Consider the following 15,273-nt stretch of genomic DNA (forward strand, 5'->3'; position numbering starts at 1 on the left):
AAATACATAGAATATATAATATACATATGCATATGTGTGTGTGTGTGTGTGTGTGTGTGTGTGTGTACACAGAGAAAGAGAGAGAGAGGCTTCTATATAGTAGCAGTAGAGCACTGGACCTGAAGTCAAGAAGACTTAAGTTCAAATCTGGCCTTGAACACCTACTTAACTGTGTGACCCTGACCAATCCACTTCACCTTCACCTCTTATCTGCCTCAGTTTCTTATCTGTAAAATGGGAACCTATCTCTTTTTGATGTTGTGAGGATAAAGTGGTATGGTATTTGTAAAGCACTGTGCCCAGAGTTGAGAGATAGTGTGTCTTGTTCATGGAACAGCAAGGAGCCTAGTGTCACTGAGTGAAAGAGTACATGGCTTTGGAGGGTATAAGGTGTAAGAAAACTGGAGAAGAGGGGTAGGAAGGTAGGTTATGAAGGGCTTTGAAAGCCAAACAGAGGATTTTGTATTTGATCTTGGAGGTGATGGTCAATAATATTCAGTAAACATTAAGCACCAACTTTGTTCCAGGCCTGATCTAAGCTCTGGGGATATAAATAGGGGGGGAAAAAAGAGAAGAATTTATTGAGTGAAGGGGAGGGGTACATGACATGATTGGACCTGCACTTTAGGAAAATCACTTTGGCAGCTAAATGAAGGATGGCCTGGAGTGGGTTGAGACTTGAGGCAGGTAGAGCCACCAGCAGGTTACTGCAGTAGTTCAAGAGCGAGGTAATAAAGTCCTGCATTAGGGTGGTAAGAATATCAGGAGAGAAGGGAGCGTATTCAAGAGATGTCCCAAAGGTAAAATTGACAGGCTTTGGCAACAGATTGAATATGGGAGTGAGGGGTGAGAAACAGTGAGGAATTGTGAGTTGAAAATTGTGAGCCTGGGGGACTTGGAGGATGGTACTCTTGACAATAATAAGAAAGGCAGGACAGAGTGAGGGTTTAGGGGGAAAGATGACTCCATTTTTGACATGTTGGGTTTAAGATGTCTGAAAGGCAACTGGAGATTCTAGACTGGGGGTCAGCAGAGAGATTAGGACTGCATCAGTAGATCTGAGAATCATCAGTATAGATGATAATTAAATCCCAGGAGCTGATGAGATTACCATAAGATGAGATCACTAATTCGCCTATCTCTGGGACATTCCATTAGAAATTCCTCCTAAGATGACGTGAAACTGTGGATGAGTATTCTTTGAGACTCTTCCTTCATCCATTTGTGCTGTTGTTTGACCCATATCACTTCATCTTTGTTTTTCCTCCCAAGAATTAGTGTGAGGTATTTTAGTGAATGCTAACCTAATATCTACAACATTCACCTGATCTACCAGCTTAGTAAATCTATCAGAAAAGGCCTGGCATGACTTGCTTTTGTTCAATACGTGCTGGGTTCTTCGGAATTGTTACTTCCTCGCAGCTTCCTTTTTAATAGTGCTCTTGAATTTTGCTGGCAGAAATTCAGCTAACTGGCTTGTGGGTTGGTTATGGATGTCATTGTCTTCCTTTTTTTTTTTAAATTGGGACATTTATCTATTTCCAGTCATTAGTAATTCTCCTGTTCTTTATGATGATAGCTTGGCAATCATGTCTACTTTTTTTTTTTTCCAGTACTCAGATTTGTCTTTCATCTTGACCTGGTGTGATTTGAACACATCAAGGGCAACCCCATTCTGTCTTGCTGTCTAAGGCTTATTTTAGGTAGCAACTCCCTGTAAACCACTTTTGTTTTGCACTTTCAAGCCAAAAAGATAGAAGGAAAACAAGAAATCATCATTTCTGCCTTCTCTTTCTTGTCAGTTACCATTTCGCCGTGTGTCCTAAGCATCCTTTTCCTTTTTTGATCCTTCCTTTCCCTGATAGAGCTTGTACAACATAAGAGCCTTTTTTTGCCTTTACTTTTCCTCCTCAATCTTGGCCATTTGAATCTTTGATTCTCCTAACATTGTTCTAACAGTACTAGGCATGTTTTTGTATTCATACTCAATTACTAGCACTTGTTGAAGTCATTCTTAATTCAAGTTGGCGGGTAAATTCTTAGTTCATTCCCATTGGTCTCTTGAGACAATTCCCATTTTTCCTCCTTATTGAAATTATTCTTCTATGAAGATAGGAGGGGGGAAATCAGGATAAGACCTGTGATTTCCTTGGGATGGGGAACTTCTGGATAAAGTAACTCCCTCTGCCAAAGTCATTAGCTTCCCAGCAATTTACAGAATTAGATGGCTGCTAGGATACTGGAAGTACAAGTCAGTTGCCTGGGATCACACACCAGTAGTTCAAATCGGGCCTCAGACTCTTCCCAGATGTGTGACCCTGGGCAAGTCACTTCTGTTTGCCTCAGTTTCCTCATTTGTACAATGGGGGTAATAATAGCACCTAACTCCCAAGCTTGTTGTGAGGATCAAATGAGATAATAATTGTAAATTGCTTAGCATAGTGCCTGGGACGTAGTGAAGGCTATATAAATGTTAGTTGTTGTTATTATTTTTTTTCTCAGAGGCAAGATTTGAATTCAGGTCTTTTTGATTCCAAGGCCAGCTATCTCTCTGTCAGGGTTTTTTAGCCTTTTTCTCTGTCCTGGATCTCTTTAGTACTCTAGGGAAACATTATTCTCAGAATAATATTTTTAAATAATTAAAGGAAATGTGAAATTTTAGAGGTTAGTGGAGATAAATATATATATGTGTATGTGTATGTATATGTGTGTCCTGGACCCCCCGGCAGCCTGAGGAAGCCTAGTATTCTCAGAATAATATTTTTAAGTAATTAAAGGAAATGTGAAAATTAAAGGTTAGTGAAAATACGTACCTATATGGTACATATATGCCATACACATCCTACATATATACATACATACTTCCCTCATCCCAGTTCCTGGGCCCCCTGAAATCTCTTCACAGACTGTAGGTTAAGATCTCCTGTGGTATTCCCCCATCCTAGTTCATGAGCCCCCTGAAATCTTTCCACGGACTATCGGTTAAGATCTCCTGCAGTATTCCCCCATCCTAGTTCATGAGCCCCCTGAAATCTCTCCATGGACTATTGGTTAAGATCTCCTGCAGTATTCCCCCATCCCAGTTCATGAGCCCCCTGAAATCTCTCCACGGACTATCGGTTAAGATCTCCTGCAGTATTCCCCCATCCTAGTTCATGAGCCCCCTGAAATCTCTCCATGGACTATTGGTTAAGATCTCCTGCAGTATTCCCCCATTTTAGTTCAATACACATCACACCACGTCAAGGAACGTATTAGCTAGAAATTAGTGTCAGCAAGAAATAGACAACCAATCGGCTGTGGCCATTTGGCTGCACCCCCCCAACCATAGTTCTCCACTGGCTCAAGTTCCAAACCACAACCCCCCCAGTTCTGAAGCTCCCACAGCTCTCTTCATTACACTAATGTCCTCAGTCTCCTTCTGTTATTTTATTCTTTGCCCTCTTCGGATCAGCACAACATCAGCGTTGCTTTGTAGTAGAAATAATTAACTATCCTTCTTTTTCTTATCTGTATCCTCAGTGTTTAGTATAGTGCCTAGCACACAGTAGGAGCTTAATAAATGTTTATTGTACTATAATTAGAAGGTACAGACTTTTCACTCATGATCCATTATTTAACAGTTGAGCAGATAACAGCCCGATTGGATAATTCATCCAGTATCTAATTCTTTACTTCTAGGAAGATAAATGGACATCAGTATATGTATGTATACACACATATGTGTATATTAAAATATATATATGTATATATTATATACACATGTATATATTAATATATTAATACATATATAAACACTTATAGATATATGTGTATTATAATTATACATACATCTATGTATATGTGTGTACACACACACACACATATATATATACATATATATATATATATAAATTTTTTTTTAAACTTCGGAACATGTAGGGGAAAGAGATTATAGGCTTCACTGATTTCTGGGTTGCATGAGTCACCACTCATCTGTCCTGATTTTCTACTCACACACTCTAGTCACTTCTTTACTGCCAGCTGTGAGTTCTAAGAGAGCCAAACCCTGGCACTAGCCTCTTCCCAATGAGATGTGTGTCAGTATCTAAGACAGAAGTCTGCCTCTGTCCCAAGGGAGCCCGGTTGTTGGTAACCTGGGCCTTTTCTCTTTCCTGCAGGATTCTTCCACTTTAATTCCCACAGACCTCTCAACTTTCTGGATTTTTGACCATCTGCTTTGCGTTCTCCCTATTATCTAGGATTTGTGTCCTACTTTGTCCCTGCTTTGACTTCTGGCCCAGGCTATTCTTCTGGCTTTCTTGGCCCTAACTTTCTACCCGTCTGAGTATTGGGATCCCTTTCCATTTTGGACACAGATATAGGGCTACAGTATAGGAAGACAGGATGGTACAATGGAAAAAAACACGGGATTTGGAGTCAGAAGTCCTGGTTTCAGGTCTTAGATCTTACACAGGTCATAAGTTGCAATGCTAGAGTTTTAACCCAGGTCCTTTGACACCAAAACCTGAATTATTTCCACTCATTCCTGTGCCCGAAATTCTAACACTCTCTCTCTCTCTCTCTCTCTCTCTCTCTCTCTCTCTCTCTCTCTCTCTTCCCCCTCCCTTTCCTCACCTCTCTCCCTCTTACTCCTCATCTATTCTCATTGGTTCAACTGTCATCTCTATGTAGACGACTCCTGAGATCTCTAGTTTCTCTCCTGTGCCCCAGTCCCACATCTCCAGCTGCCAGTTGAGCATCCACACCTGGATGACCCATGGGCATCAAACTCAATAATCAAAAACAATTCTTGTCATTTTCTGTCTTAAACTATTTGTCTTCCAGACTTTCCTTTTTTGTGCTTATAATCCCATCATCCTTCTAGTCACCTTTGGAGTCATCTTCAACTCTTCCCTTAATCTAGATCCATTGGTTGCCGTTTCTACCTCTACAAAATTACTTGCATTCATCCTCCTCTCTTCACAAATAGCCACAACTCTCATTTAGTTCAGGACCTCATCACCTCTCACCATAACTATTACAGCTGCCTCCTAATTGGACTCCCAACTTCTAGTCCCTCTTTCTTCAATCCATCATCCATATAGCTGCTTAAATAATTTTCCTGAATCACAAACATAATCATGACATTCCTTTGATCAAGAAACTTCAATGGCTCCCAATTGCCTCTAGGGAAAAACACATTCCTCATCTGAACATTTAAGGCCCTTCACAGTATGGCATCAACCTACCTTTCTTTGGTTAAGGTGTATTACTCCCCGTCCTAAACTCTGTGTTCCAGCCACATTGGTCAAATGTTTCCTGGACTCAACCTCCATTCTTCTCCTTCCATGCCTTTTCATAGACTGTTCGCCATGTGTCTAATGCCCTACCTCCACACCTTTATCTTTGAGAATACCTAATTTCCTTCAAGGTTTCACTAGTGTTCTGTCTGCTATGGAAAGCCTTTCCTGATCCCCTTAGCTATTAGTGCTCAGTCATCCATATTCATATCTATCTGTGTGTTTTATTCCCTAAGCAATTCCATATAGTTCTATGTTTTTATGTTAGGTGAGTAAAGAGTGCCTTCCTCCTTTATTTTACTAGGATAAGATACAGATCACTTTCAAACTATTTTTTTCATTTAGAATTATGTTTATTATTCTGGCTTCCCTTATTGAAGTTTTCATCTTTTAAAATCCGAATCACTTTTTTTCCTTTGGTCTAGACCTATGGAACTCCCCATGAGGAAACATGCCAAATTATAACTCATGATGTTAGCTGCCTGAGGCATTGGGAGGTCACATAGTCACACAGTACAGGCAGAACTTGAACCCAGGTCTTTTTTGACTTCCAAGCTGGCCATCTATTTACTTAGGCTATGCTGCTTGTCAATCACGCTTAAAGAAATCTGATCAAGTGATGGAGGAATCGTAGACTTAGAGTGAGGCCATCTGGTCCAGTAATAGTGATACGAATAATACATTGATTCAGGGCTTTAAGGTTTTACAGAGACTTTCCTTGTAACAGTCCTGTGAGAGAAGTTGTACAAATCTTATCTTTTCTATTTCACAGCAGAGAAAGCTGAGGCTTAGAGAGGTTAAATGCCCTGTCCAGCCACAGCCCTAAGGTACACCACCCAGATGGTAATTTACTGGATAGACTGCTGGACATGGCACCTGAGTCAGAGTCAGAAAGAAAGAAAGAAAGGACAATTTCGAAGTCAGAATTTCAGTGTCTCTCTAGTCCAACTGAAACCTCAACTCAACACATGAAAATGAAGGGGAAGTCCTTTTCAGCATGGTGAACTGCCTGTGTCTTAATGCTCCTGGACTTACTCTTAGGGTTGGGCTACAAGTTTGGGATTATGAAGTGAAGAGTATAAACTGTGGCTGAAAAGGTAGTTTGGAGTCAGTTTGTGAAGGGATTTGAAATTCAGGCATTCACACTGAAATATGAACAGAAAAGTTTGAGACTGAATATACAATAAAATTCTATAAAATATAGAATATAGAATAAAAAATAAAATTTCTTATTCTATAAGAAATAGGGCAGCTAAGTGGTACAGTGGTTAGAGCACTGGACTTGGAACCAAGAAGACTCGCCTTCCAGAGTTCAAATTCAGACACACACTTACTAGCTGTATGACTCTGGGCAAATCACTTAACCCTGTTTGCTACACTTTCCTTATCTGTAAAATGAACTGGAGAAGAAAATGGAAAACCACTCCAGTATTTTTGCCAAGAAAACCCCATCTGGGGTCATGGAGAATCAGACACAACTGAATGACAATAAGCAATAGAGAATCATTAAAACCTTTGGACAGGAGAATAATATGATCATACCTTACTCCTATCCATTATACAGATTATATAGACTTCTCATAAGGAATTATTTTGACACCAGTGTGAAGGATAATTTTAAGAGTTTAGAGATTAGAGGCAGAAAGACCAGTAAAGAGGCTATTAAAATAGCTCAGAAGAAATGTAACAAGGCCATAAATTGGAGTATCATCAGAAAGACTGGAAAGAAGGAGGGTAGAAGGGCTATTATAGAACTGGAGTTAGCGGAATTTGAGAATTGATTATATTTGGGGAGTGAGGACAAGAGGGAGGAATTAGAGGCCCCCAAATGCTGTAACTTGGGTGACTGAAGAGTTGATGAAACAGGTTCGTGTTTGGGATATGTTTGGGAGAGAGGAGGAAGGGAGCAGAGGGGAGGAGAGGGGAGGGAGAGGGAGAAAGAGGGGAGGGAGAGAGAGAGAGGAGATGCTGACACTATATCCAGTGATCTGTAGTTGCCAGTTGTAAGTGTACGATGGGAGCTCAGAGGACCTGTCTGAGCTGGGTTTAGAGATTTGGAAGATCATCTGCTCAGAGAAGATAATCAAATCTTTGGTAGATGAGATTGCTAAGGGAGAAAGTTTAGCGAAAGTAGAAGGCTCAGGGTAGAGCCTTAGGGGAATGCCTATACTTAGTAATCCATAAAAGAAGGGAAGGGAACAGGTATTTATTAAACACCTACTGTGTGCCAGGCATTATGCTAAGCACTTTACAAGTATTTTCTCATTTGATCCTCACTACAATCCTGTGAAGTAAGTTCTGTTATTATCTCCATCCTACAGTTGAGGAAAGTGATGCAGACAGGCTAAATGACTTAGGATAGGTCACACAACTAGAATCTAAAATCTAGATTTGAATTCAGGTCTTCCTAACTCCAGGCCCAGCGCTGTATCCATCATGCCTAGATGGTACAACAATAATGAATGTCCTGAGAAATGAGGAAAACAGGAGAGCCTCATATGATGCAAGCCAGGGGGAGAATCAAGAACCGAACAGTATGAAGTATTGCAGAAATGTTAATGGAAATAAAGAATGAGAGAAAGCCACCGGATTTGGCAATTAGGAAGTCAGTGGTGACCTTGGTCCTTGGAGTAGTGAATAGAGATAGAAGCCAGATTTGTAGGGACTTGAAGGGTGACAGGGTGGTGAGGCAATGGAAGCAGGGGGACAAAGCTCTTCTTTTTACAAGCTTAAAAAAGACAAGATGACATTTTAGGAGGCACCAGGGTCCAGGGAAGATAAGGATGGGTGAGTCCTATACCTTTTTTTTTCTTCTTTCAGGCAGAGAGAAAGGAGCCAGCAAAGAGGAAATGATTGAAGGCAAGAGAGTATAAGGGTAACTAGGTGGTGCAGTGGATAGAGTGCTGGGCTTAGAATCAGAAAGTCTCATCTTCCCTAGTTCAAAACTGGCCTTAGACACTTACTAGCTGTGTGACCCTGGGCAAGTCACTTAACCCTATTTGTCTTAGTTTCCTCATCTATAAAATGAGCTAGAGAATGAAATGGCAAACCACTTGAGTGTCTTTGCCAAGAAAAACACAAAAGGGGTCACAAAGAGTCAGACACGACTGAAAATGACTAAATATCAACTAGAACATAACAAGCACTTAATAAATGCTTATGGATTGATTTGCTGAGTGACTTGATGATGGGAAGAGTTGGAGTTAGAGACTTGAGGAAAGAGTAAAAGATTTGGACAACCACTTTGGGAGGCCGGTAAAAGAATTTGAAGTAACAATGAGAACCCAGTTGAGGTTAGATTGAATACATTTGTGGTAGACTTTCTCGATTTCCTCCAGTATTAGTTGGAGAATAACAGGACACAACAAAAGAAAGTCAAGGGCATGAGGGATGTGAGACTGAATTCACTACTCCATTCACTGGCCAGAGGGAAGGTGTTCCGCTTGACCATTTATAACACCGATAACATTGTTTCTAGGAGAGGCCCTGTCCCTCACAAGCAATATCAGGTTTTCAGAGAACTGAGGAACAATGTTAAGTGAGGTATGTATGTAGTGCATACTTCTTTGAGAAAAGAAAGAACAAATAACAGGTTTACAAAGGAATCATGGGTCTATACAGAAATGCAAACAAATACTACAATGAAAATAATTGTGTAAATAATCTGTTTGGTGACTAAAAAGTCACAAATCTGTTGCATACAGAAGCCTTTGAAACTAGCATACCGTCTATTGATCACAGTGAAGAATGTCAATTTCCAGCTTATTAAGTGTGTTTGTTTTTTACCAGGTGGGTAAAATAGTATTACAAAATAGTAATGAAAATAGTTTCATTATGTTCACTTCATCCTGAATAAGAAGCCAATTGCATCTAGTAATTTAATTCTTTCTGTTTCTCTAATTTAAGATTTTCCCAAATGGCCAATGGTTTCCCTAAGTATAAATAAACAATCATTTTGCTCTGAATTTATTTTTCTTACTGGGTGGAAATTAACCCAATGAGGTAGCTAGGTGGTACAGTGGATAGAGTGCTGGACCTGGAATCAGGAAGACCAGAGTTCAAATCCAGCCTCAGATATTTACTAGCTGTGTGCCTCCAGGAAAGTCTTTTGCCTCAGTTTCTTCAACTGTAAAATGGGTATAATAATAGCATCTAACTCCCAGGTTTGCTGTGAGCATCAATCAACCAATAAGCATTTATTAAACACCTACTATTGCCAGGTATTGTGCTAAGTGCTGGGGATATAAAAAGAGGCAAAAGACAGTGCCTGCCCTCAAGGAACTTACAATCTAATTGGGGACACAACATGCAAACAAATGTATGCAAACCAAGCTATATGTAGGAAAAACAAATAATTAAAGAGGTAAGGCACTGGAATTAAGAAGAGTTGGGGAAGGCTTTCTGTGAGATTTTAGTTGGGACTTAAAAAGAGCCAAGGTGACCAATAGCAGGAATGGAGAAGGGAGAGGATTCCAGGCATAGGGAACAGCCAGTGAAAATATTTCAGACCCAATAGATAGAGTATTTTATTCGTGAAACAAGTGTCATTGGATTGAAGAGTGTAGATTGGGAAATGAGGTATAAGAAGACTGGAAATGTAGGAGGGGACTTTGAATGCCAAACAGAGCATTTTGTATTTGTTCCTGGAACCAAGAGGAAGATTCTGGAGTTTACTGAGTACGAGGTAACATGATCAGACCTATGCTTTAGGAAATTCACTTTAGTGGCTGAGTGGAGTATACATTAGAGTGGGAAGAACCCACCAGAAGGCTATTGCATTATTCAAAATGCAAGGTTGTGGGGGCCTGTAGTCGAGGGCTGACAATATCAGAGGAGAGTAGTAGGTGTATTTCAAAGATGAAATCTACACGCCTTGGCAACAGATTCAATATAGAAGGTGAGAGATAGGAAGGGGTCCAGGATGACTCCTAGGCTGGGAGCCTGGGAGGATGGTGGTGCCCTCTACAGTAATAGGGAAGCTAGGAGGTAGGGAGGGTTCAAGGAAAAAGATACTAAATTCCATTTTGGACATACTGAGTTTAAGATGTCTACTGGACATCCAGTCCAAGATGTCCAAAAGGCAGTTGGAGATGCAAGATTGGAGGTCAGCAGAGAGATTGGGGGAGGAGAGTAGATTTGAGAGTCATTAACATAGAGATGGTAATGAAATTCATGGGAGCAGATGACATCACCAAGTGAAGTAATAATAGAGGGAGAAGAGAAGAGTGCCCGGACAAAACTCTGAGGGACACCTATAGATAAAGGGCGTGATCTGGAAGAAGGTCCAGCAAAGCAGACAAAGAAGGAGCAGTCAGATAAGGGGTTAATAATAGAGTAAGAGGGGAGAAGGTGAAAGAGAAGCCCTTTTCTAAGAGTTTAGCTTTGAAGGGCAGAAAAGATGTAGGATGATAGGTATGGAAGGATCAAATGAGAGTTTTTTCAGGGTAGGGAAAACATGGGCATGTTTGTAGGCAGGGAGAAATTGGAAATAAATGAAAGAAAGTGAATGACAGAGGGGACAGTCTATTGGAGGACATAGAATGGAATGGAATCACTTGAACAAGTAGAGGGGCTAGCCTGGATGAGGAGTAAGGTCACCTCATCATGTGAAACGGGTGAAGAAGAGGTAGTGGCAGAAGGCACCTGAGTAACAGGAGATGAGGAAGAGAGGAGTTCATACAAATGGCCTCAATTTTTTCTGTGAAATATGAGGCAAAGTTCTCAGCTGAGAGTGGGGATTGGGGAGCCATAGGAGGTTTGAGGAGGGATGAAAAGATTTGTAAAAAGCCACTATGAAAAGTGGAATAGTGAGTTGATAAGGGAGGTATAGGAGGATTGCCTAGCAATAGTGAGGGCCCAATTGAGGTTGCATCACTTAAATTTGTAGTAGACCCATTCAGAACAGTCGGATTATTTTCTCTACCTTCGTTCAGCAATGCATGTGTAGGATAATGCAAGATGACGGATAGTGGGAATGATCCAAGACTGAGGCTTGACTGGGCATAATCAGTGATATGATAAGGGGGGCTAGGGATTCAAGAGAGTAGGACAGTAGAATTGAATTGGTTCACCACGGAGTCAAGATGAAGAGAGAGTGGCTAGTGCAAGGGATATAGCTTGGGAGAGAATTGAGGGGTCAAGGGATTGGAGGTCTTGGATGAAGAGTAGAGTTTTATAAGGGAAGGCAGAGGGAGAGGTAAAAAGCCAATAGATTATGGTTGGATGAGCTGATTTCAGAATTCTTAAACCTGGAGGTGGTGCATTTGTAGATAATGGCAAGATCAAAAGTATGAACATCATTGTGTGAGGCTACAGTGGGGTGGATGAAGAGCTAGTGGGAAGTGGATAGCTTGAGGAATTGAGTGGTTAGAGTTTTTGAGGGAGAATCAATATGTATGTTGAAGTACCCTAGTATGAGGGCAGGAGTTGGGAAGGAGAGAAAAATTGTGAACCGTGTGTCTAACTCATGAGGAAGAAAGGAAAGTGCTTAACAAAAAGGAAGATAAGATTCAGAATCAGGACTGAGCTCTTAGCTGTCAAAGGAAATCACTCTTTTAGGACCCAACTCACGTTTCCCCTTTCTTTCTAGATGGCAGCACCACGAAGACAGAAGGATAAGCAAAGGACTAAGTAGGAGGCCTGACTATATCCTTTGCTACTTCGACCACAACTTTGTCTTCTATGCCTTCTATAAAATCAACACATTGAACGGGGGAAGGGGGAGGAGAGGGGGGCTGGCTATTTTAAAACTAACAAACTTATCAGAGACTTCATTCTGGAATGTGATTTTAGACTGTATTCAGCACTTTGGGTCTATTTTGGCTGTTTCTTTATAGAAGAGTCAATTCTACCATGTGACTCTTTTCCCTAAAGCTAACAGGTTTTGCTGACAAAATTCTCCCACAAAGCTTGAAAGCATTTCAGGAGTGTCAACTGCGCGTTATCCCTTCATGTGCAAACACAGCTCATCACAGAGGCATTCAGGTACTACAATCAAAAGGGAAAATAGGCAGGTTGGATTTCTAGACCCTTATTTTGTCTTCTTAAAAAAAAAACACACCACACAGCTCCTTACGTCCAAGTTCAAAATGCCAGCCTTGGAAAAAGCTCATTGTAAAACTTGGGTTGTTTGAATGCCTCCCTGCAATAGCCCATTTTGCATTGTTTTCCCTGGGGTTATGTCAGCCTCTCCATGATATATGCCTGTTTCCAGGTATGTACAGTGCATCTCTAAGTACTTGATTCCAGGCTAAAAGCTGCGGTGAACTGAGTTTCAACTCATAGTTTAAAAAAAAAAATCAAAACCTCCAACACACCCCCAAACCAGAAAAATCAACCCAAAAAAATTTGACCCTTCTCTGCCCCATATCAATTTGGCTGTTTCAAATTTATAAAGATACCCAAACATGTGCATTTTATAGTCTCTAAGAGCTATAAACATGGCTTCATTTTTAAGAGATTTGTCCGGTATGTGTATTTTCGTTGAAGAGGAGGGAGGTGGGGGAACAGGGGGCGGAGATGGAGCCAAGGAATAATTGGCTTGGAATTTCAGTGTATTGGGAATACATCTGAAGGGGAGTGGGTATTCATGCACAAATGTCATCATGTTTTGGTTAGCAGCCATTTGACGTGTAACAAGAGCAGGATGACTCTTGAAGGAACTGGGAAATGTAGGACTGGAGCTCAGAAGATCAGTTGGGGTTGGGTGGGAGTGGGGAGGAGAAAGAGACATGTTTAACCTGAAGAAGAAAAGAGTCAGGAGGGACATGACAACTGTCCTGAAGTACTTCAAGACTTCTCATGTTCAAGAAAGACTAGCCTTCTCTTTGGCTCTCTCAGAAGGCAGAAGCAGGAGAAGTAGGTTGAAGCTGCCAAAAGGCAAATTTGGGTACAATATCAGGACGAAAACTCCCTAAGAATTAGAATTGTCCAAAAGTGAAATAAGCTGTCTTAGGAGGTGATAGATTCTCTCTTTGGAGACTTTTAAGTAAAAGCTGGATCACAATGTGTTAGATACAATGGAAAATCTTTTTAGGTGTGTTTTTGACAAGATGGCTGCTAGGGTTCCTTACAATTCACAAACTCTGTGACTCTAACAGGGATGCTATGGAAGTGATCTTGGGGTGGGAGTGTCCCTTTTTAGGGGACACTAAAAATGTAGTTATTACTCTGTCAGGTCAGTTGAAATGGACTCTGAGAAGTCACATATGGATTTCCACTAATTATATATTTCCCCTCACCCTTTCCTCTTGTACTTTTTCTTCTCTTTACCTCATTTATCCACTTAACAACCAAGTAGAAGGTGGTAAGAGAAGAGTGTCTTAATATTTGTGATCTATAAATGATATATATTTCTGCTCCCTTAACTCTCTCTTTTAAAGTTTTATTGATGTTTTCTTATGATTTTGCTAAGATTTGCAGATTATTCTCACTTTGTGAGAAATCTCTTGTAACAAAAGTTAAGTAAAACTAACAGTACAGTGACCTCAAATGAAAGTACATGCAATATTACACATCTCTCTCACCTCTAATTAATAAAATAATAGAAATAGCAAAATAATAGAAATCAATTTTCTATCCCATTTCTACCCCATTAAAATAATAATTGTAACAAATATGCATAATCAAGCAAAATTAATTACATCAATAGCTAAAAATCAAATATACATCTCTTATTTGTGTGTATATGTTATATTTTTCCTTCTGCACCTCAAGGAAAATTTCTACCTTGAAGCAAATAATTTCTATCTTCTGTATCAGTTGATACTTCTAAGACTGAAACACACACACACAAACAAAAGGAGGGGCAAGATCTACAAGAAAATAACAAAGAAATTGTTTAAAGGCAGAAATAAAATAGGTTTTTTGAAAGCTTTCATTCCATAAGGAGCAGAGAAGAGATTAAAGGAGAAATAAATGGTAAGGACAATGAATTAAAAAGTATAAGTTTAGAATAGATAGAAAGGGGAGATAACTGAGGAAGATAAGAGAAAATAATCATTGTTAGAAAAAAAGAGTAGAAAATTTGAAAAAGCTAATAAAAGAAGTCAAAGGTGGTAGAAAAAGGGAAATTTTTCCTTACTTAACCAAGAGAAAAAAAAAGAGAGGAAGAATTAGGAAACTAGATAACAGGGAGAAAGAAAAGGGAAATAATAAATTAAAACTGCAAAACTGTGGAAAAAGGTAACAAACAGGGGAGACAGGACTTAAGAGTAAGGGGAATGGAGTAATGTAGAATAAACTAGGTTAGGCAAGAATAACCAAAGAGACAAAATACCACATTTAAAGAGAAAGATGAACCAAAAAATTTCTTATTCAGAAAAAAAGAGACACAAATGGAAAACTATAAACATACCTCTCATGACTTTTAAGTGTGAATGGATTAAACGATTTAATAAAATGAGAGTGATGGGTTGTAAGAGAAAATAAAATCTCATAAGCTGTTGCTTTTAAGAAACATACCTAAAAAGCAAAGACATACATGCAATAAAAATGAGAGGCTGGAACAAAATTTGCCATTTATTAGAGGAGTCAAAAAAAAAAGCACAAGTTACAATCATGCTGTCAAACCAAAATTAAACATAAAAGAGATAAACGAGGAAACTGCATTATACTGAAAGGAACCTTGAACAACACATCAATATCAATATTAAACGTATATACGCCAAATGGCTTAGCATCTAAATTCATGAAACAAAAATTAATGGATAACAAGAAGGCATATAGAGTAATACAATAATAGTAGGAGACTTTAATTTCCTTCTTCCGGTTTTGGAGAAATATAACAAGAAGATAGATGTAAAGAAGGTAAATGGGTTAGTGGATAGAGTGCTGGGCTTAGAGTCAAGAAGACCGGAGTTCAAATCTGGTCTCATTCACTAGCTGTGTGACCCTTGACAAGTTACTGTAACCTGTGTTTGCCTTAATCCACTGGAGAAAGAAATGGCAAACCAGCTCCAGTATCTTTGCCAAGAAGACTTCATGGACAGTA

General features: G+C 39.7%; 1 protein-coding gene across 1 annotated transcript in view; it reads left to right on the forward strand.

Moving 5' to 3' along the window:
- RNASEH2B (ribonuclease H2 subunit B) overlaps positions 1–12,737 on the forward strand; it is an 81,136-nt gene extending 68,399 nt beyond the window's left edge. Inside the window, exon 10 of the mRNA XM_020969959.2 lies at positions 11,872–12,737. Within this exon, the coding sequence (XP_020825618.1) occupies positions 11,872–11,916 (45 nt within the window). The 3' untranslated portion in view covers positions 11,917–12,737. The remainder of the gene's footprint in view (positions 1–11,871) is intronic.
- The last annotated feature ends 2,536 nt before the right edge of the window (positions 12,738–15,273 follow it).

Source organism: Phascolarctos cinereus, unplaced genomic scaffold, assembly GCF_003287225.1.
Source record: "Phascolarctos cinereus isolate Bilbo 61053 unplaced genomic scaffold, phaCin_HiC Scaffold_726;HRSCAF=1367, whole genome shotgun sequence".
Taxonomy (NCBI): Eukaryota; Metazoa; Chordata; class Mammalia; order Diprotodontia; family Phascolarctidae; genus Phascolarctos; species Phascolarctos cinereus.